Source organism: Anas platyrhynchos, chromosome 20 (assembly GCF_047663525.1).
Source record: "Anas platyrhynchos isolate ZD024472 breed Pekin duck chromosome 20, IASCAAS_PekinDuck_T2T, whole genome shotgun sequence".
Classification (NCBI taxonomy): domain Eukaryota; kingdom Metazoa; phylum Chordata; class Aves; order Anseriformes; family Anatidae; genus Anas; species Anas platyrhynchos.
Window position 1 is genome coordinate 4,626,989 of NC_092606.1, and position 21,985 is coordinate 4,648,973.

The 21,985-nt window shown below is 49.1% G+C and overlaps 1 protein-coding gene across 2 annotated transcripts in view; it reads left to right on the forward strand.

Moving 5' to 3' along the window:
• SSH2 (slingshot protein phosphatase 2) overlaps positions 1-21,985 on the forward strand; it is an 89,452-nt gene that overhangs the window by 13,977 nt on the left and 53,490 nt on the right. For both annotated transcript variants that reach the window (XM_038165645.2, XM_027471810.3), the window contains one exon: positions 17,409-17,452. In XM_038165645.2, the coding sequence (XP_038021573.2) occupies positions 17,409-17,452 (44 nt within the window). The remainder of the gene's footprint in view (positions 1-17,408; positions 17,453-21,985) is intronic.

A 21,985-nucleotide genomic window follows, 5' to 3' on the forward strand; every position in this document is an offset into this window, starting at 1 on the left:
TGCATGTTACAGGACTGCTTGTTCTGGGTGCTGTTCCCTGCTGAATAGAAATCTTTATTGAGCTGCCCATAGCATTGCTGGGCTCTTGCAAGAAATCCTGCTGTGAAGTTGAGATAGGAAGGTACTGGATCTCACAGGGCTCTAACAACACTGCCTGTGCTGTGATCTGTAACGCAAGGAGTTACACCACGAGGAAGGGCTGGAAAAGCTGCTGGTGGTGTATACAGAAAGTGGAGGTGACGAGAAGCTCTTAAAAACCTTAGGTACAGAGCAGGAAAAGAAGCTAGGTCCTCTGGTCCTGCGAGGGTAAGTGGTGCTGCCGAGGAGCCAAGGATGCTGGCGATGGGACAGGGACTCTGCAAAGCTCCGTGGAGAGCGCGCCCCAATGCCCTGGGCGGTGCGATCCCTTCCTCCCTTGTTTACGAGAAGCTGGCGTGTTTTCAGAACCAGCTTCTGAAACATCCTTGGTGGGGCAGAGGTTTGGGATGACAACACGCTTATTCACATCTCGCCAGTTACCTCCAGCAGTGGCTGTTCAGGGTGGTGTGCTGGCTGCTGCCAGCTCCTGATAGCACTGCAGCAGCCAGGATCACCCTTAGGACTGCAAAATGACGAAATAAACCCGGGCTTTTCCCAATCGAGTGCCTGTGGCACACGTGTCTGGGTTGTTTTAGTTTCTCTTTAACTTAACAACAGCAGGAGTCGTTCAGAGTACGCAGAGGGCGTGGGAGCGGGGAGCTGAGCCCCATCCTCCCTCCGCGCTCGGAGGGCAGGCGGGCGGCCGAGCCGAGCCTGTTTGGATGCTGAAGGGCAATTTTCCAGCGGTTTGGGGGGGTGGGGAGAGAACCAGATGCTCTTAGGAAGTTCGTGCCATTGTTAATAATGTAATTCACAGATGGTGAAGGCCTTGAAGAGGCTTTCATGCAGCACTTAGTCTCTGTAATAGACAGATCATCGCATCAGGGCTCATAAATAGAGATGACTTAATCCCGAGGATGAGTCTGGAGCGATCTGTTTGATAGTGACCCCGTGCATCATCAGAACCTTTTATACAGTCAGGAGCCTTTGGGATCCCTGAATGTGGAGCACTGCTCTGGGATTGGGCCAATCCTTAATGAAAACGGCAAGATCAAATGTTAATGCAGCTTTGAGATCTCATATGGAGGTGACTCTTATGAAATAAAAAGCAGGTTCCTTTGTCCTGGTATAGAAATCAATACAAATAGTGCAAGTGTGAAAATCAATTTGTATAGCGTCTTCTTCTTGAGAGGCAGTTCTGCCTTTGTTTTCCTTTATGTGGTTGGAGTTAGAAGCAGTGAGTATATTCTGAATAGCTGTCAGTGCGTCTTGGCAGTCGAAGGACTGCGCGTTGCACGTCCTCTTGGTTTGAGTTATTAAAAAAGTCACTCAGCTCTATAGCAAACGAGCAGCGTGCTGGCTTTCAGACGCACAGGATCAGAAACATTCAGGCTCAGGTCTCTACAACTTAATACAAATGCTTGTACATGCTTGGGAGGCTCATTGCTAAGGTCTTCAGTGACAGCTGGTAAGCTTTTTACTGGCTGTAAGTTGTGTAACTAGAAGTATGTATTTATTAGGGACTTTTACCCAATATTAGCTTATGTGTTTAGCATTCTGGATCAGAAGTTTCTGACAGCATGAGAACCGATCATTATTTTGCTGTTTGCTGCTTTCTTTTCAAGCGCAGCTCCCCCCCTCCCAAGGGAATTCCATAATGGCTTTTATTATTATTTGTAACTTCCACGAGTTTAAATTGTATTTAGTAAATTGGCTTCTTGTGATACCCGTCATGTGATGGTTCATGAGCCCCCAAGAATGTGCTCCTGTGACTCCAGCCGTGTATTTGCCCGTACCAGCGCAGGCTGCATCATGTGTTCTTGTTGCTCTTGCATTTTGAGCTAAGTAGTGAAGGGGGGGGATGGCTGTGTCATAGCCAGGCTACTAGAAATTCTCAGACTGCTTAATTTGTGACTTTGTTCATTAGAGAACCCTGGATTACGTTAACCTAACTCTTCTGTATTTTCACAGAAATGTTTTGTGCGTTGGAAGTTGTGTTGCTTCCCTCTCCCCATCCTCTTTATTTAAAAAAAAAAAAAAAAAAAAGGAAAAAAAAGCATGCTTTGGTAAAAAGAAGTGCCTTGACATCTTGCTCAGAGAGCCCCTAAATTTTGGGGAGCGTGCTTCAAGTGAGAAAGCTGCGAATGATCTGCTTTGTTCTGGGATTCTGTATGTGCTGTGTTGCCCCCACCCTTGGTGCTGCTGCTGGATGCAGATCGCTGCCCCTAGCTCCTGGGGTTGAGGCTTTACGGAGGAGATGAATGTCTCCTCAAGTCTTCGGTGTCCCAGATCTCGGCAGTAAGGCTGACCACCTTTAGGGGGTTCATTTTTCAGCAGAACTGTGCTCTGGAGTTCCCGGACTATTTGCCTTTTATGTATTTTTATGTCTGCATGGACTGATGTGTTTCTTCAGATCTGAATTCAGCCTCAGAGTGATGCTGGTTTTAATGCAGTGGGTTCTGTATCACCTTTATTCCTCCGGGTTGGATCTTATTTTCAGCTCTGCCTCCACTACCTGTTGCATCAGACTTCAGGGTTTTTGTTTGTTCTTCACGCTTACATTTAAAAAGAAAACCACCAGAACTCAGCTCATCCTGTGCAGCTCACCATATTTCCACTGGGCTCAGAAGATGTGGATGTGTGAGCTGAGGGAATCCTCCTCCTTTGGCTGGTCAGCCAAGCTTTCTTCAAGCGCATTAGAAGGATCTGCAGCTTAAGTTCATCAGAGGGCTAACCTGTTCTGGCTTTAATGAGATTTATTATACATGCACCTTTTGGATTCTGCTGCCTTTGGTCTTCAAACCCCTCCGTATAAATCTGCCAGCAGAAGCAAGACTGACAGAAAGCTGATCTTCATCCTGAACCTGCCCCGTGTTAAGATTATTGATTTATTCTTATTTTTTTGAACTTGGAATAACGTCATTTGTATCATTGGCATGCAACTTATCTGTGGTGTTTTGCAAAGTGCTTGCATTCATGCTTCCTTCCTTAGCTCCTCCCCAGTTCTCCCATGGATCTAACCCTGATATTGCAGCTCACACGTGAGGGGATGGAAGAAACCGGGATGTCACAGCAGCCAGGTCACTGCGTGCGGCTTTAGAGATGCAGCTGCAGTCCCAATACATGGAGGAGAGAACACGGGGGGGTTTGAAGGGCTGTTAGCACATAGCGTGTGGGTAGAGTGTGTTAGCAGCAGGTTGCTGAACCTTTCTGCCTTAGATCCATGTGTGGTACAGATGTGGCTGTGAGCCTTGGAAGAGAAGTTGCAGCTCTGTTGGTCTCTTCTCATCTGACCAGCACCATATATACGCCTACACGTTTTTAAGCTTTTTTAAGAAACAAAGGGTGCGGTTGTTTGGGGGGTTGGGTTTGTTTTGTTGGTGGTTGGTTGGGTTTTGACCAAACTGTTTTGATCTGATCGTTCTGCATCGCACAGCTCTTCTGGGCCAAACACAAGTGTGAATTTTCCTAAAAGTCACCGGGCTTTGGCTTTCTTAAACCCTTGACAGCAATCAAGAATTTGAGCTTTGCTAGCTGAAGAAACCTGAGAGTTCTTGACTCGCTCCAAAACACCCTGCAGTGAGTTTCAGCTTGACAAAGAACCGTGGGACTTGAGGAAGGGAACCCAGCAGTACCGACAGGGTGCAGGTGAGCCCCAGTAGTGCTGGTGAGCGTGGGCTACACTGGCAGGACAACTGGAGCCTGGAACGAGAGCGTTTGGGTCAGCCAGAGCCCCGGGACACGTGAGATGCTGCCCTGGTGTGGTTAACTTCCTTCAGCTGGAGGCACTACGGCGATGTTCCACCTCTGCAAGATGCAGGCTGACAGGCCTGTGAAGGAGGTGGCTGGTGAACAATTTGGCTTGTTCCACGAGGATTTGGCACGCCTAATGAGCAGGTGATCCCTGGAAGGGTGAAGAAAAATGTGGTCTGTCAGTAGCAGGACCCGGCTGTCCTCTGCCTGCCCTGGCTGTCTGTGCTTGCAGCACTCGAGGCTGCTGAGGCGAGCGCAGCGCTGGGTGTAGCGCCTCGGCTTTTTTTTTTCTGAGTGTACCTATTAATGGAAGCAGAGCGCATAATGTAATCCTAAAATAGCTCTTCCATGAATGCAGCAACATTCCACTTCTGACTAATCGGCCATTCAGAAGGAGCGTTTAAATATGCACTAGAGACCGAGCAGCGGCTCTCCGTATCTGGGTGAGTGGAGTCAGCAACGTGCTACGGATCTCAGCCGCACGGGAGGCTTGTCCCTCGCTTCATCCCCTTTCCCTGCACCTGCCTGTCTCTGGGTAGCTGCTTCCCCTCCGGGGAGCAGAACACAGCTCCTGTTGGCCCCCCAGCAGGCAGCCACGCTGCAGGGCTTGCTCATCCCCATCCCGAGACTGAGGATCTGGGAAGGACGAGGCTGACGTACAGTCCTCGAAACCAGGCTTGTGTTTCTCGGGGTTGTGAATGACCAGGGACACAAAGAGCTCATGGTCCCAGGGCTGGCTCTAGTGCATAGCCTGAAGAGCTTGGCAAGCAGCGGGGAGCCCATGTGCAGCAGTTTTCTCCGACAGCTCCTCAGCTTCACACACTGCTCCAGGGTGCTCTGGGCCAGCTTCACAAGGAGAAGAAGATGCACGGCGTGGGCACTGGGGCAGGATCCACGTGGCCTGCCTGGAGAAACTGATTTCTTGTTGCTGGTTGTGGTTGCTTTCCCAGACACAGCAATGCCATGTAGCCATCTTATTTAGAGGCGACCTCGAAGGCAAGTTCTGCTGCCTGATCTTCATTTCTTTGTGTGGCACCAGCAATGAGCACTTATCCCGCGCTGTGTCCTGGTTCTGGGAGGTGCCGTACCCTGAGCGTTGGCTTCAGCAGCTCTGCCCCTCAGGTGGTCATTTCTGCAGAGCCCTGGCCAAAGGGAGGGGACAGCTTTAACTGGATTAACCTCCAGAAGAGAGTGTGGGGATTTAAGGATTAAGGAACTGAAGGCAGCCAGCAGTCACCGACAGAAAACCTGCAGTGAGAGAGCCAGTGCCTAGGCAGGAGATACAGCCCCTCCTCAGCTGCACGGTGAGAGTGGCGGCATTTTTAGCCTTGGAGGTGTTACAGAAGGTGGTCTTAGGGATTCAGGGGACGTGTAGGGTGTTTTTCTTAAGACTTGGGTATCGATTCAAGGCTCTGCATAGTTGGCACCTTTGTAAGAGGAGCTGTGGAAGCGCTGAGTGCTCAGGTGAGATCCCAGACCTGGCTCACAGAAGATGTGTTGGTGTCTTAACTCCAATACAACAAGAACACCTGGTTTCAGGATGCTTTTAGCTCTCCTAACCCCATGCACTGCTCTCACACCCTCTATGCCTGCCCTGAAGTGTTTGTCATCCCTTACATTTTTTCCACCAATGCTGTTCTGCATCCCCTGCAGGGAAAATCCTGGTAGATGGCAGGATTGGTAGGAAGACGGGGAAGGATCGACAAAACCCTGTTACTAGGGAGACACGAGCTGCAGCATCGTCTCTGATGGCCGGGCTGCCGAGGGGGGAACAGATGGTGGGAAGGAGCTGGGATTACGCAGCCCAGCACCGCAGGGCCACGCGACTGTAGGGCTGGGAACTTCAGGGGTCGGGCAAAGCTGGGCATGTGCCAAAATTTAGCCTGGAGGTGGCTGTGTGAAAGCAAGAACCTGGCCAAAAGGTCGGACTGTACCCACCAAGGCCAGGCTGTACCTGCTGACAGTGACATTTATGGCCTGGGAGGGGAAAATAACCCAACAGAGCGCTGCTTTCTGGGTCAGAAAGGGCTTTTTCCTGTTACCTGCAGGAACATGACTTCTTTTCCACCCCGGGAGGACGGATGGCTGCTCCCAGCTTTTGACACAGCCTGGCCTTTACGGCAATAAGATGTTTTGCAGAGGCTTACGTTTCAGGAGCGCTGCTGCCGCCTCTCTCTGGGGGCAGATGTGGGGCAAAACTGCGCGTCTGGACCGAGCCGAGGGTAAATCAGCAGGGGCACAGTGATCCTGCCCGAGGAGAAACACTGCCAGAGCTGCTCTGCTGGAGTCTCGTTAAGATCTGTTCTTCTCCTGTTGAACTTCCAGGCTCTGTGCACGAGTGTTGCAATAAGCAGGGCACTGGTTCGTTAACAGACGAAGAGTGCTGGATGGCCGCAGTGCTAGAATAGCTGGACAGCATTTCCTTTTTTTTTTTGTTTTTAATCTCTTTCCTCCCACAGCAATTTGGACTGGTACCCAAATAAACAATAACAAATAGATTTTTGGAGGAGCTGGCTGGGAGAAATAACAAAAGTCAAGGGGCCGTCGTTATGCAACTCAGCTCTGCTCGCATCTGACCGCTCCAGAAAGCCTTCTCTCACTCCTCAGCTTCATTCCTTTCTCTTTTTCACCCCTGCTGGAGGAGGTGCTGTTGTATTTTTGTATTTGCTGCCTTGGTTTTGGTCCCCCCACCAGTGGGGAAGGCACACGGGGCTGGCCGAGCGTAGGCAGAGCCGTGCTGTGGGGAAATGCCCCACGAGAGCGCACAAACGCGCTTGGATCAGGCAATAAAATAGCTCGGCGTGTTGGCTCGGGTTCCAACAGCATGGCACTAATAGCTGGGCGTGTGCTTTTTTTTTCTTTTTTCTTTTTAAATAACCAATTCTGGGTATTTTGTAGCTGCTGTGTGCCGGTTTTAGCAGCGGAGGTCTCGTAGGAGTGGGCAGCCGGGGGCTGTTCTGCTCCTGGGGGCTGAAGGATGGAAGCGAGGGGTGTGCCAGGGGGGATCTGCAGCCCTTGCCTGCCCTCCAAAGGCTCCGCTTTGTGTCCTGCACATACAGACAGCTGTCCCTGCCATTCCTTTCCAAGTTTTGCCTGAAAGAGCTGCTTTTTTTCCTTCCCCAAGCCGAGTCTAGGGGTGAAGAGACTTCCCTGCCGCTTCCTCCGCTGCTACAGAGCCTAACCTCCTGCTGGGAAACCTCTGCCAGCCTCCTGCTCCTGCTCCCCCGCTGTGCTCTGCTCGAGTCCCACGGCACGCCACGGCTGTCTGCAAGAGGCAGCGCAGATGCTGCTGCATCCAGGCACGCCACGCGATGTTCTTGCTTGGATACCCCCGTTTGTGCTTTGTTTTTTTGCTTCTCACGAATGCCAGGTAACAATCAACACTTGTGATCGCGCCGCTGAGCACCGTTTCAGATCAACCACCGCTAAGAGCTGACAATTTCAAACAGGGATGACCTCCTGCCCTCCTCCCCTCCGTCCGTATTGCTTTTTTAGAGGTCGAGCATCATGGAATTAAAAACATTGGGTGTTGCTCTGCTTCCTTTTGAGCCTTTATTTCACCTTCTTAAGTCTTAAATAACTTCCCATGTGCAGATTTTTTTTTTTCACCCAGAAAATCATCTTCTAATGCTTGATGCAGGAGGCCCAGGGCCTCGTAGTTTGGTTAGGTCATGAAGATATCTGCGCTGCTCCCAATTCATCCCCTGCGTCGTCTGCTCCTTACGTCAAGGGGGGATTTGGCCGCAGCTGGGAGGGATTGGATCTCGCAGGAGCCGAGTGGGTGAGAGGCTCTCTGTCTGCTGGCAGGGAGAGAGATGCACACGTGTTAACAGCCACTGCTTGGGTTTAGACTTGTACTCCTGAGATTTTATGGGGTGAAGATTCAAATTAAACATGCTTTAGAGATGGCTGCATGTGCTTCTGTCCACGTGGCAAGCAGTGGAAATAACAAACCTGCCCAGGAGTCGGAGCTGTGCTGGCGCAGCTGCACAGGGTGGGCACAGGGCACAAATGGGGCCAGTATCCAGATAGCTCCCCTCCCATCCCAGCGCAGCAATAATGCAATATTTCATCTGATGCAGGTGGATCAGCAGTGCTTTGGTGACCCAATGATTATGGGAAAAGTCAAAGCTCTGGGGCTGAACTGTGCCTGCACAGAGCCCCGGAATAGCTCCCTGGTTTTTGCTGTAGGTAACTGCAGTGGGATACAGATGGGGCTGCTGTGAGGATGCACCTGTGTGCAAAAAGAAGAAAAAAAAAAAAAGAAAAAAGAAAACAACCCAAACTTACTTTTATTTGTAAACTTGATGCTAACAGGAAGATGGCTGATTGCAGGACAAAGACCCTTCCCTTTGCAGTGTACCTCCCTTCCTTCCACCCTCCTCCTCCTCTTAAAATAGCCCTTCGGGTTTAGGAGCAAAACCCAAATATTTCCCTTTCTATGAAAGCCCATTTCATGTTTGTCCATTTCAATGGGAAACGCAACTTTGGTGGCTTAAACCAGAAGCTGGTGGTGTGCATCAGCCACGTCTGCTCTACATCCTTATCCCTTGTAACGTGTGAGAGTACTGCTCATGAATTATAAAAGATCTCAGCTGCAGTCCCAGGTCTCCAGCTTCTCCTCGTACAGCTCCTTACCGCCTGGTTTGCTTCCCTGGCTTCCTCAGCCCTGTTTTGTTCTTGCTGCCTTTGCCTCTCCCAGCAGGAAAGGGGCCCTGAGGCCAAGACCTCGGAGGTGTTGGGGATCTCTAGAAGTCCCACCTGGGATCCAGCAGTGTACGTGTGCATGGTTTTGACTTGGTCTTAACCAAACTACACCTCTGACATCAGCAACGATTCCTGGTATGAAAACTGGAGTTATAGCGCCCGTGTTTATACAGCAGATGAGTTTTCTCACGCTCATCCCATCACTGTAAGCAGTTGTTACTGCTGTGGGGAAATGAATGCCTGAAGATTTGAAGACTTCCAATGGACAATTTCATTATCTTTGCCTGAAAGGAGAGTGAGTAAGCAGATACCTTCAAGGTTCTGGGAAGCATTGCATTTAGCAGAGAATCATGATTACATTAAATACCAGTCTTTACTGTCATACTTGCACTGTGTTGAAAGGCCACCTAATGTTAGAGGAAAGGTCTGTTCGGGGAGACGACAGATTTTGGTTCTTAGTGTCTGTACTTCTCTAGATGGTGCCGACTGATATGCCACTACAGTTTTTAGAGAAAAGCCATGTGTAACGCTGCTTCGGTGTAGGGTTTTAATGTGGATATATGGCGTTTGGGTTATTTTTTTCCCTTGGGTGCGCCTCTGTGATTAAAGCAGAAGCTGTTGTGCTCCCCATCAGGCGAGCTTATTTTGCTGCAGAAATTGACCGTAATCTTCTTTCTAATCTGCTCTCGCAGAGCAGCGTAGCCGGCTGTGTCACACTGGATTTCTCATCCTGCCTCTTGTTGTTCCAGTTGGAGGCTTCTCATTCTTGTGCTCAAATGTTTTGAGTTTCATTTCTGCAGTTTTCAGTGAGGTCCAATCTAAACAAAGTTTGCATAAATCCCTTAGCTCCAGTGGAAAGATGAAAGCTTTGATAAGGAACTTTTTATTTTTCTTCTAGAGCGAGAGCACAGTGTCTTTGACCTAAATATACCGGTTACTGACACAGCAAAGCGATGCAGAAAACAGTCTGGAAGGAATGGCAACCTGTGAATGAAATGCACAGAAGAAATGCGAGGAGGAAAAGGTGTTCATTCAAACTATTTCATGCAAATAGCGATGGGTGAGGGAGAAACTGCTGGGGAAAGCTGCTTGGTTACCCCTGGTACGGCGGCTTTGGAGAGGTAAAAACACTATGCAAAGCACTGCGTAGCTCTCCCCTTCCCGTTTGGGGCCTCGTTTGCTCCGCTTAGCTTTCCAAAGAACTTTAATGTCAAACTTGAAGGCTTCCTGGCAGCAGCTTCTATTTTTGAGAAGTGTTTGATGGCAGATGTAAGTATTTCCAAAGGTGGCCACGAGCTAGTTCCCTAGAGCATACTCAGGGACTTTATTAATTAGCTTCGTAATTTTTAATAATGGCTAAGGTTAACCTTCTCCAGAGACTGAGGGATTCTGAAATGAACTGGTTTTAAAGCCAGCCTTGGGACCTGTCCCGTGCCTGTGAGTGCTCGCACGCCGCTGCTGGGGCGATGCTCTCCGTGCTCTGCTCCCTGAGTCAGTTTGCAAAGAGCGCTGCGGGTTCTGCTGGGCTTTGTTCTCGCTGTGCAGCTGGGGAACTTGTGAACTCTGTCCATTTATTTTTTTGTGGTCAAATCTCCCTGTTTAGTGCCGAGTGACTGCTCCTAGATGAAGTCAGGCTGGAAACAAACCGTTGTAGTTCAGCTGGCTTCCTCCTGCTGCCCCGGAAGCTCTCGCTGGATAATTTGGGGGCATTCTTCAGCTTTTTAGCAGAAAAAGGGAACCTTTTCTTGACCCAGCTTTTCAAGTCAGCCCTTGTTTCTTTTTTACCAGCCAGAGTGTTGTTGCTGGCACTTCAGCCTTGCTGCAAATGCAGCATGTGTGGGCTTTATGCTAACACAGTTTATTTAAGAGGTTGATACAACTCTATGAAAGTCTCTGCTACAGAAATACGTAATAGATATTTGGCAGTCTGACTCAACCATTTGTCCTGTTTTCTTCCAGCAGATGATTTGAGATCATTGATAGGACCAGCTTTACCCAGGGCATGCTGCTAAATAGACATCAGTTGAGTATTTATTTCATCTTGGAAGGTGTTGAGCTTTGTTCCTGCATGATATCTGTGGCTTCTGGTCCCCTTGACTTTAGGGGCTTCTGTTCAGTCGCTTCTTTGGGCATCTCATGCCAGAGCTGTTCAGACCTCAGGTACCCCAGGGTGGCTGTAATGTCACCGTGTCTGTGTCAGTAGCTGAACTGAGCCCTAAGGAATCCAAACGTGCAGTGGATGCTCACATCTCTGGTGGTATTGCGTTAGGAGAAAGGCTGTGGCTGCAGAAATGGCACGCTCTGCAATACTCAACCAGACTGGGGTATTTAACCACGCATTTGTGTGTGTTTGAACAACTGGATGGGATCTAGCCAAGGGAAGGGTAGGCAGGGAACTAGGAGGTCGCTCTTTAATTATAAATCCGGAGTTGTTCACATGACAGTGGCCTGACAGTGATCAGTGAAAAGCCTCTCTGATGGCACGGCTGCATCTTGCTACGGGTTTGGGGGGATCCGTGTTAACTCAGCTTCTGTTGTATAAATAAGAAGCTGCCGGTTGCCCTTCGCTAAGAGAGGTGAAAAAGCTTCAAATTGGCTGTCTCACAGCATTTTAAATTAGCTTCTGTGCTCTTACTCTTGCACAAGACCTCAGCTGATTTAGTAAGGATCGTTTTTAAAAAGAATACTATTGACTTTGAAATTCAGCAGCTTCAAGAAACGAGAATAGCTTGACATCCAGTTCTTGGTCTGCCTTCCTGTAGGGAATTTGGGATCACTCACTAGTGGTGTTTGTTACTGTGCAGAAGATTTCTATAAAAGCATAGCAAACGATGGAAAATAATGAAGTTGCTCAGACAAAAAGCAACACCTAGCCAAGAGTTAGAAAATGGAGAAGGGGAGAGAAGTTCTGCAAATTTTTAAGCATGCACTTTACAGCTATTAGCAAAATGTTGAGGCTTGCAGGGTGACAGAAACTCTAATCCTTGTCCAGCTTGGGGTGTCAGTGCTTTCTTGATATTGATGGCTGTGGCGTGCTCACGCTCCTGATACAAACACTTCCCAGGCATTGCCTGTGCAGTCAGGTATGTTGGCATAAAATCGTGTGCAGCAAGCAGTTATTACCTTGGAATCACTTTCAAGGTTTGCAAGATGTGTTTTCAGGGTGTAGTCTGTGTGAAGAGGAGTCTGTGTGAAATGTTCCCTGGTTAGTAAAAGTGTTGTGAATGTTAGATGCACGCCTTATGCTAATAATCCTATCTCGTACAACAAAAGAAGCTGCTCTGATGTTCCCAGTGTTAAATGCAGACAGACAGCTCCAGTCCCTGTCCATAACGCAGACTGAATCTCGTTTATCGTTGCATCAGTCTGCAGAAAGGAGGTTTCTAAGAGCAGAATTGTTTGCGTGACATGGAGTGACTCCCATTGTATGGAACAGAATAATGCTCAAAATTTTCTCTCTTCTCCCTTAGCCTTTTGATGACAGATAGTTGGCAGCGGATCAAAGCACAAACAGGATTAATGTTTTGCATATTCTGTCCTACACGGCCTGAAAGGAGCAGAGATGGAATTTTTTCATCTTCCACTTTAAACTGCATTTAATATGTGGCCTAGTTTAGAGCTATGCGACTCATTCCTTCCGTTTCCCCCGAGGCCTGTGTTTCTGGTCAAGGAAAGCAGGGCACGACTCCCTCTGGAGCCTTTCGGTGCTGCTCAGCTCCCTCCTCCGTGCAGGCCGGGGCCGGAGGCTGCTGTGGGGCCAGAGCAGTCCCACATCGGGGGCTCCACATTCCTGCATGGATGCTGTAATCTCCTTCACCCTTCATTATGGTGTGGGTGCTGCAGGCTGTGGGCAGCCCAGGTTGGGAGAGGAGCTGAGGCTCTCGCCGCTGCCACAGGTCACGGGCTATAGGGTCTGGGGTTGCTGTCCAAGCATAGGATCATAATGATTCTTTAATCATTAAGGCTGGAAAAGAGCTCCAAGATCATCTGGGCCAACCATCACCGGTATCACTCACTAAACCCTGTCCCCAAGCACCACGTCCAACCTCTCCTTGAACACCCCAGGGACGGTGACTCCACCACCTCCCCGGGCAACCCGTCCCAGTGCCTGACTGCTCCTTCTGACAACAAATGTCTCCTCATTTCCAACCTGAACCTCCCCTGGCACAACTTGAGGCCATTCCCTCTGATCCTATCACTAGTTATGTGTGAGAAGAGGCCAACCCCAGCTCCCCACAACCAGCAAGCTGCTCCTCAGAGCTGTCCCCACAAAGGGGCACCCGCAGGCCATGATCCACCGCAGGCCGTGATCCACCGCAGGCCATGATCCATGCCTTGGTGCAGCAGGGCACTGGCAGCAACGTGGCCTTCTGACACGGCCGAGTGACCGGGAGCGTGTTGTTTTAGCAGACACGTCAGTCGGAGCCGCTGCCTCCAGGAAAGGCTGCGCTCGGCCATGGCTTGGCATCGCCTGCCCTGTCCTGCCTCCCCCTCTAGTGTTGCGGCTCGTCGCTGCAGCTCCACCTCGCCGGACAGTTTGGTCTTCATGTCTCTTGCAGTTGCAGGACTGCAGGGTGAGTGGGGCTTAGCACAGAGCTGCCGGCCAGCTGTGTGGTTATGGGGTGCTGGTGTGGGATGGGAGAAGTAGCAGCAGTTGGGTATGTGCAGTACGGGAGCACTGGAAGCGTCTTCTTGCATCCCCAAAGCCTTCTGTCCACGAGATGTTACGGGTGCAAAGGAGGCAGTCAGTGGGGTAAGGTGATCACAGCGATGTGTTAGCATTCAGCTACCCAAATCTCAGCACCCTGTAAATAGCAGGACACAAGGGGGATGCAGCAAAGAAGCATTTTACACACTGGGATGGCTGTCGTTGCTGAGGAGGAGCTCAGAAGCGCCTCGTGACATCCTCAAAGTGAAGGTTAGTTCTGCTCCAGATAGCATCCCAGGCGATGCATCTCTTGCTCGAATCACACTTGTCTACAGCCAGCCAGCTCTATTCTGCATAGATGTGCTCCTGACACAAATCTGCTACATTTATGTCTAATATTAAAGAAATCCTGTAAGAGCTTCAGCAGAGACAGATGGTGGTTGACTGGGCTGTGTCTAGCCTCCTCCACATCAAGCTCTTGAGGGCTGAATTTTGAGTGGAGCCACGTTAACGAGCTGCATATTTCAGGCTCTTCTCCTGTCATTTGTGGGACTTCTGGTTATGGCGTGCCAGGCTTGCCAGTTGCTGTGACCTGATTTTTTTTTGGCATGTGGAAATGGCCATTCGTTATCATTACCATACTGAAAATGTTTGCATAGCTGGGCTTCCTGAACAGCACGGTAGAGATTGCAAGTGCTCTTTCAATTGTTTTTGTTCTCTAGACAAATACGTGCTCTTGAGCTGTTTTGGCTTACTCAAAAAATAAAAAATAAAAAAAAAGTCTTCAGCTATCCTGCATGTATGAGAGCTCTTCCCCCTGCTCTGACCTCTTCCCTTGTCTGTGTCTCCATGTCCTCTTCATGCCCCTCATCAACTTTTTCACCAGCCCATGGGGAATTCATCAGAGTCTATGCTCTGGCAGGATCTGAGAAGTTCCAGCAGTAGCACACACCCACAGCTAGTGGTGCTTTCGGAAGGACTTCAGATAGCTAACAAATTTGTTCAGAGGAATTTAACTGTGTGGCTGGCAGCAGCTCTCAGTTTCTTGTCTTGCTGATCTTGTCTGGGACACTTGGCACGCCAAGGCCCCCAGGTGATGCGGCCTCCTGGATGCAGGGTGTGTGGTTCCAGTGTCTGCCTTACGCTTGAGTTTGTCCACCACATCTGATACTGCCATCCTCGTGCTGTGAGGTCGCTGCATCAAGTTGTGCCACCCCAAGTAACGGTGTGGGGCTGGAAACTGGTCAAAAGAATCACAAAATATCCCAAGTTGGAAGGGACCCACGAGGATCATCGAGTCCAGCTCCTGGAGCTGGTCAAAGTCTGTGAAGATAGCTGTGGTGCTGCTGTCTTTGTCAGCTCGTGGGGCTCTCCTGCTGATGGCACTTGAGTGACTGGTCTTCTGCAAATGCGAATCCTTATCCTGCAAATCTTGTGTGCAACTTTTGGTTTTGTTTTGCTTTTAACATGCTGCAAGGGCTTCTAATAAGGAGCCTTCCCAACAGAGCCTCGCAAGCTGTGTAAGTTCTTGCAAGACTCAGCAGTGAGGAGTGTGGAGGACGCTCCACATCCCTCCATTTCTGCAGGCAGGTCTCCAGAAGCTAGTGCAGAGTCTGCCCAAGGTAATCCAGACCTTTGTTTTCAAACTGGGACCTTTGTTTTCAAACCCAGATATCAGCATACAGATAGTTGTCTGCTCTGGCACAGCCCGAGGTGAGTTTAGCTCTGCACATTGTTCCAGTTTGCTATAACTGCTGTGTGGCACCGAGGAGGTGGCCTCTGTGGCTTCTGTGACGATGCTGGCTGCCTGACCGAGCGTGTGGTCTCAGCCATCAGAGCTGCCCTTTTCACCATCGGATTTTCCGCTCCAAACCACTGGGAAGCGCCTGCACTTTCCGGTGCTGGGGTGAGAAATAAAATATGCACTCTCCTGGGAAGTGCTGGTGGTTCGGATAACAAATTTAGGGGAAGAGGGCAAGGAAAGGAGGTATGTGAAGTATTTAGGACTGACTTAGACTTTCTTTGCTTGCTCTAGAAATGCAAATACTTGCTGCTTTCGTGCTAGTTAAGCACGAGCCAACTTCTTAGAAGTGCTCGATACCTTGCTTCTGCAAATTTAACATGCTGCTGTTACCACCTGTGAAGACAAAATGCACCAAAGCGCAGAGAGAGTAGCATGGTCCATGGGATAACCACTGCCCCTGAGGTGTTAAGCAAGCAGTTGAAGTGCACAGAGACTCTGGCTGCCCTGGGAGCACAGATTGCCAGGACAGCTGTCCAGTGTCTGGAGCCGTGGACAACAGTCAGGCAGATAGGTCTTGAGCCAGTGTGGTTATTGCAAAAGCTTGAATAATGGAAAGTGACTTTATGCCATTGGATTTCTTCTTTCGCAAGGCCAGCCTCGGGTCTGGAGCCCAGAGAGCATCCAGAAGTGTCCTGCCAGCCCCTGAACGCAGCTGGAGGGATGCTGACATCCCATCACAGCAAGGAGGGCTTGGCTTCCTGCAGTGCAACTCTGCTCCCCGGGTGGCTGCTCTTCACCCGTGCTTTTGCACCTTTCTGAATGACGCTATGGCTTGTTTTGTGTTGTCTGTGGAAGGCATTGGGGCTCCCATTTTCAGAGACGGGCATGCCAGCTTCCTTATCGAGCTGCTGAAATGCTGAGCTAATTCTAAGGTATGATGAGTAAAAGGTATTTGTGCCAGCTCCTGCTTGTTGTCGATGGTCTGCGGGTTTTAGCTTGAGTTTGTGGTTGCAGGTGGTTCCCAGTGAACTCCTTCATGGTTTTGTTCTAGTTCTGTTCTTCGAAATAGAAGAATAGACTCAACACAAGCTTTGCAAACAATAGAAGAACAGAGGAACTCAATTCAAGCTTTGCATGCAGTAAGCACAAGAATGTACCTGAAAAGATTTCCAGGCAAAAGCATCTGTTCGTACAGTTCTCTTACAGAAACTTAACTTACTCCACTCCTCCCCTTTTCTGAGCCTGATGCTTAAACCTGTTAGTTCCTGTGTGTTTTGGTAAGGTGTCTGTTCCGGAGTCGCTCCCTCTCCTGTTGTTTCACCGGCTCTCCTGCCCGGGCAGCTGCATGCCCACACTGGTAGGGATGAGCGAGAGGCCTGGGATGTGCAGCTCCTCGTCTTCTTCTCCGCTGACCCCTTGGAGAGCAGATGTTTCCCTTAGCCCAGATCCCTTCCATGCCTTCTCTCTGTCTCCATCCGCGTGCCGTGGTCTGTAAAACAGAAAGCAGCTTGTGCATCTGCTGCATTGCTGTCCCGAAGAAAGGTGAAGGGGAAGAAAATGCTGCTGCCCTTGGAGGGGACCGTGCGGTCCCACCTGGCTTGTCCATGGCTGGCGTGGGTAGCACCCCTGTGGGCAGAATGCCTGAGGGCTCCTGCACCCACCTGCTTGTGTCCAGCCAGACACAAAATCATCCTTTTGCTTCCTTTGGCTCCCTGTGCCGACCTCTGGTTTTCTTGGGATGCCCCTGCACAACCGAATGCTTGGAATGCTTTAAAATATGTTCTTTTCCGCAGGCCCACATAAACACAGTAAGGTTTCACTGATTTAAAGCAGATCCTGTACTCCATCTTCAGCCAGTGCCTGGCAACAGATACTTAAATGCCCTGTGACAAGGAATTAATTGCTGAGATCTCTCTGCTGAGGTCTTGCTTTGGGCTTTAGGAGGTATGCCTAGTGAAATTCCCCAGTGCACTGGAGGTTGTGTGTATTAATCTTGCATCTAAAGCAGCGTCGTATTTCATGTTGCCACTTCCTAGCCTATCTGTGCTCCCCAGCTCCTAGCTGGCAGCTTTATTACTTTCTGGTTTTGTGGGCTCTTAAACTTGATTGCTGACACCAGAATACGAATTAATACGATATATATGCAGATAATTAAAAAACATAATGTTTTTGCCCAGAATTAAGCCACGTGTTTGGCTCTTGGCCTGCCATGTTTGGCAGGGGTCATTGGAAGGAAATGCGAACGCCTGCTAAATCCTGCAGTGGCAAAAATTCTTGTAGGTCGACTTTTAAAAGGGTCGTGAGTGAACATCAAGTGACAACCGAGCAGAAAATGAGTTCCTGGGTAGTGACAGCTACGTGCAGAAGCAGTGCGGATTTCCTTTGCCTTCTGCAGTCAAACCAGTGAAATGCAAGTCTTTGGATTCTGCCTACATAGCATATTAACCCTTTTTTTTTTTTCCTCTTCTATGTGTGCAGGAGGCAGACAGCGGGGAAGAAGAATGCCGGTCCCAGCCCAGAAGGTAAGATTCTCACTTGGGGCTTGTGGGAGTCTTCGAGGATGCTCTTCTTCGTGAAGTGTTCCCCGGTGTTTTAGTTTATTTTGGTTTTGTTCTGCATGTTTTATTCTGGATTTTTTTTTACCAGCATAAACACAGATAACTTTCTGTCTATTGTTAATCTTGTGTAACTGTCTCATGGGTACCTTACTAAAAAAATATATATATATATATTTACATTTAACTGTGACCTAAATGATGCCCTCAGTTATGGGGCTACTGCAGCGGGAAATGGGGAAAAAATGATGACACACTAAAAACTATACATGGGGAACAGTTCACAAAGATAACCAACGAGTATATTCTCCAAATTGCTGTTTGCATCCGAGGGATGGATGATGTGTTGCCTATAGCCAATTCTGAATAAGACGGTGATGCTGCACTTGATGTTTGTGGAGACCTTGAATTTTGGGACCAAATCCTGGTTTTATTCTCCTTATCTCCCGCTGACGTTGTGTGCTGTATCTTAGGGTTTGGCCCAACATCAGAATACTCTGAGAAGAATGGCCACATTCATAAACACTCTGCTCTCTGGTTTTAAGAAGTCCCTGTAGCCCTCACGAGCTGAGCTGGGTTCTGTGAATTAACGGGAGTATCACGGGAGGTGCTGCAGCACCGAGGCATCCCCAGCTGTGTTCCTTCACCTCCTGGTTATGCCCCTGCTTATGTCTTTGGGATTTGTGAAAAGCTGCAGTTCTGGAAGTTAAAGTACAGGCTCACTCTGTGCTGTAAGGGCTCCTGCTGCCTAAATAAGCATATTGGATAGGTGTGGAGGTGTTTGCTGCTGATGGAGGGGGTCAAGCATCTGCTCCACAGGCAGGAGAACGCTGCGGTGGACAGAAATTGCTACTCTTTTTGTTTTAATTGGGATTGTTTTGTATGGAGATGTGCATTCTTGTACGTGCCAGTTTCAGTTGCTTCAGGAAGAACGTGTTTTGATTAAATGCTTATATCTGAAACCCAAACAAATACTGGAAGTCATCTGATCGAATGGTGACAAGTATTAATGGTGACAGGTATCAGTGGTGTTTTTGTAATGTAGTCGTAGTCTCAACAGTAGACCTCTTGAAAGCTTTTTCTCCTACCCTTTCAGCCATCAAAAGAATTATTTCATCTAAACTTAAAATAAGCAACCTCAGTATATAACTGGGTAACTTGTCCAGCAGCGGGAGCACTTTCATGGCTTAAAATGTTGCAGCCAAACCTTCTGAAAGGAGTGAGATTCCCTCCAGGGGGAGTAAAGGAGAAGTGAAGGTGAAGCAGTTCTCCTTCGTGAGCTCTTTGGCTGTTACAGTTCTTTGCTTAATGCCATTTGCACGGGTAGGTAACTACAGAAGCTGTCATTTTTAGTATTTAAAGGGCTTCAAAAAGATGCGGGCCTTGGTTTTAGGACCAACTTGGATGAATCTGCAAAAGAAAAAGCAGTCGTGGTTGCACATTCCCATGACTTCAGTGTAGTCCTGCAATTGCTTGGCTCGGGGAAGGTGACTGTTCTGTTCCCTCCAGGCTCCTACCCTTAAATGATGATTTAAGAATCGCTGTTTCTTCATTTTACAGCTTTCGTGACTGTTAGGAAAGCTGGAAAACACAATTCCCAACGGCTCAAACTGAACTCAGCTAATCTCTTAATTTTAATTTCTCTCTTAGCCTTCCAGCAGTCACAAGATCAACTCATGACCTATCTCAGTATACATAATGTATTGGAGGGGATGGGAGGCGTTTCATTGTTGTGGGCACTTAGCAACAATGGTAGGTTAGGGCTGAAACAAACATTTCTTCTTTTAATATACTTGAACTAACTTCCTAGGGTAGGAAATGACAACCTGCTGCTATGTGATGATCTGAACTCAGTGACTCCTGTGGCTGGGGTCAGAGAGCTAACCAAAGCCAAGATCCTTCGTAAGGAAAACACGGGGATGGGTGTGAAATGTGTTTGATTACAGTGGGATAAAAATAAGGGTCAAACATGGTAAGTCATCAACCTGAAGTCCTGCTGTGGAGGAGCAACAGATGTCTGTAAACAGCTATTGAGTAAATTTATCTAATCCCTGGTTTTCAAGGGAAAGTAGCAAGTAGTAGCTGGTAAAAATCCAGCAACCGATCTAAAATATCCTCCACAGCGGCAGAGAAATGTGTTTCACACATGAGCTGAAACTTGCAGGTAGGTACCTCAAGAAAGCCTGCAGCAATTCGTTTATCCAGGTGCTGACCTGTGTGTGCTCTTTGAGGGCTCACACCACAGACGCTGTGATTGCACGGACTGGAGCCTGACAGAGAAGGGAAAGGAAGTGTGTGAAAACGGTGTTTGAGCTTCAACCTGCTGCAGGCAGCAGTCAGATGACGTGACGAGTCTGCACTTGCCTCTTCCTTGGGGTTTGCTGGCACGAAGGGAGCATCAGCACACAGCTCAGCCCGTCCTCTCCCCTAGCAGCACCAGCCCTCGACGTCTGCTCTGCCGGGAGCTCTGCTCCTTCCTTTAGGATGCTCTTTAGAGTGCTTCTGCCAGCACCAGTGCAGACAGGGTGAGGGGTTTTCTGCTCCGAGTTACGATCTGCTTAAAGGTTTTCCCTGAGAGGTGTTAAATATTAGAAGGAGAGTTTGTGTGTGCTCTGCCACTGGCAAACTTCTGTGCTCTCTGGCCGACTGTTTTGTACTGATGCAAAGCAAAATGGTTTGGTTCTGTACTTGAGGGAAATGCTAGGGGATAGTGAACAAGCACCTGATCTTTACAAAGACCTCGCTCTGTTACTGAAAATTGCAGCAAAGTGTTACTGCAAATACCTGACGCTAGGACAGTAGGTGAAAACCAGTTTGGCTTTCCCTACTCTTCAAATTTTTCAGGATTTTTCCAGAACCCCTTAGCCCTGCTCCCAGTGAAGCCCGGGAGGGTCACTGCACCCTGCCGTAGCTGTCAGCACTCTTGTCGTTTTGGGGTGAAATCCCCAAATCCTTAGCACGAGTCCATGTTCTTGCTCTGCAGCTCCTGACCGAGCCAGTCCTTGTCACCTAATTCTTGGCTAATGAGACTAAGACGGAGCTACTGCACAGGCAGGTGTACCGAACGACCTATTTATTACGTTTATTGCCCTCATAACTACCTTCCAGACATTTTTATTAGCTATCTGGAAGCTGTGCAGGGCCTGCTCCTCTCTCCTGTCCCCAGTCTTGTTGCTGTCACACGGAACTGACTTAACGAACCCCCCGCGTTAACAACCCCTGCATCACCCCAGCGTCATTAAAGCTCACCTAAAATGCAACGAGCTCTGAGTTGTGCTTACACCAACCGGCTTCATACCGTCCAGTTTTTGTGTGCCCCGTGCCAGGGTTGCAGGGATTCAGCATCTTTGTTTTGCTGACAAACGACATCCCCGGGGCAGCAGCGGGCTGCAGCCTGTGCTGGCTGCACTGCCAGAACCTCTCGGTTGCAGTTTGTGTTTGTTGTGTTGAAATGGTGCCTCTGCTTCCCCGCGAGCTGTGCGCTCACCACTTGGCACACCTTGGAGCAGCACTCACTGCCCAAACGCAGCCTCTGAGGCTGCACAGAAGCTGCTGAGAATAAAATTGAGCCTGCAGTGCTCCCCAGCCAGGCTGCTGGGACTTCCGAGGAAATCTTTGCACTTTTATGGCCTGCTGCTGGGTCAGGCTAAAGTCCGTTTGCACAGGTAAAGCCACGGGGCCTGGTGTTCCCTGGGAGTGCCACAGAAAGTGGTCGGGTCCTGCTCTGAATTTGGGGCTTGCCACCTGAAAATGTTCTCTAAAAGTGCTTGTCTGCCCCGCCTGAGTGGGGAGGCTGCGTTACTTTTGCAGCCCACGTGTGCTTACCTTCTGCTTTGGTTTTCTTCTTTAGTCAAAGTAGTTCCTTCCAGGAGTGAACTGGGAAGGAAAACAAAACAGATTATTGCTGTGATAACAGTTGGATGTGCCAAGGTGCCTCAAGGTTTCAAGCTGTGAGTAAATACCTTTTGTTTTAGGAGTGGAAGACGACAATTTAATGCAGAAGCTTATGGTTAATTACTGCACAGAAGTTGTTTTCAGCTACCTTGATAGCAATGCATGGGTTTCCTTGTGCGAGGTGTGGAAGGTAAGCCAGCTTCTTTGATTTTTAAGCTGGGACTCCCTGCAGGCTCCTCACCACCCAAGGGTCACAGCAGATGTGTGCGGGTCCCTGGGAGGAGAGGAGGGACCAGGTGATTCCACACCCACTGCACTTCAAAGGGCTCTCAGCATCCACACCGAGACGCGTGACTCTTCGCCATCCTGTGTCGGTTGTGACTGTGGGAGATGGGTGTTGCTGCCATTTGGTGCTCCTGTGGCAGGCTCTGGTTATCTTCTATCACCTCTGGTTATCCTTAGAGCACATCTCTCACGTTAGAAGAGACTTTGAAAACCATGCGCTGCCCATTCTGGCACCTAAACCTTCCTTGTGCTTCCTTTGCTTGCTGCCCCAGCTGCCAAACCATCACTTTGTCAGTACTTGAGCTGCAGCTGGATCTTCTG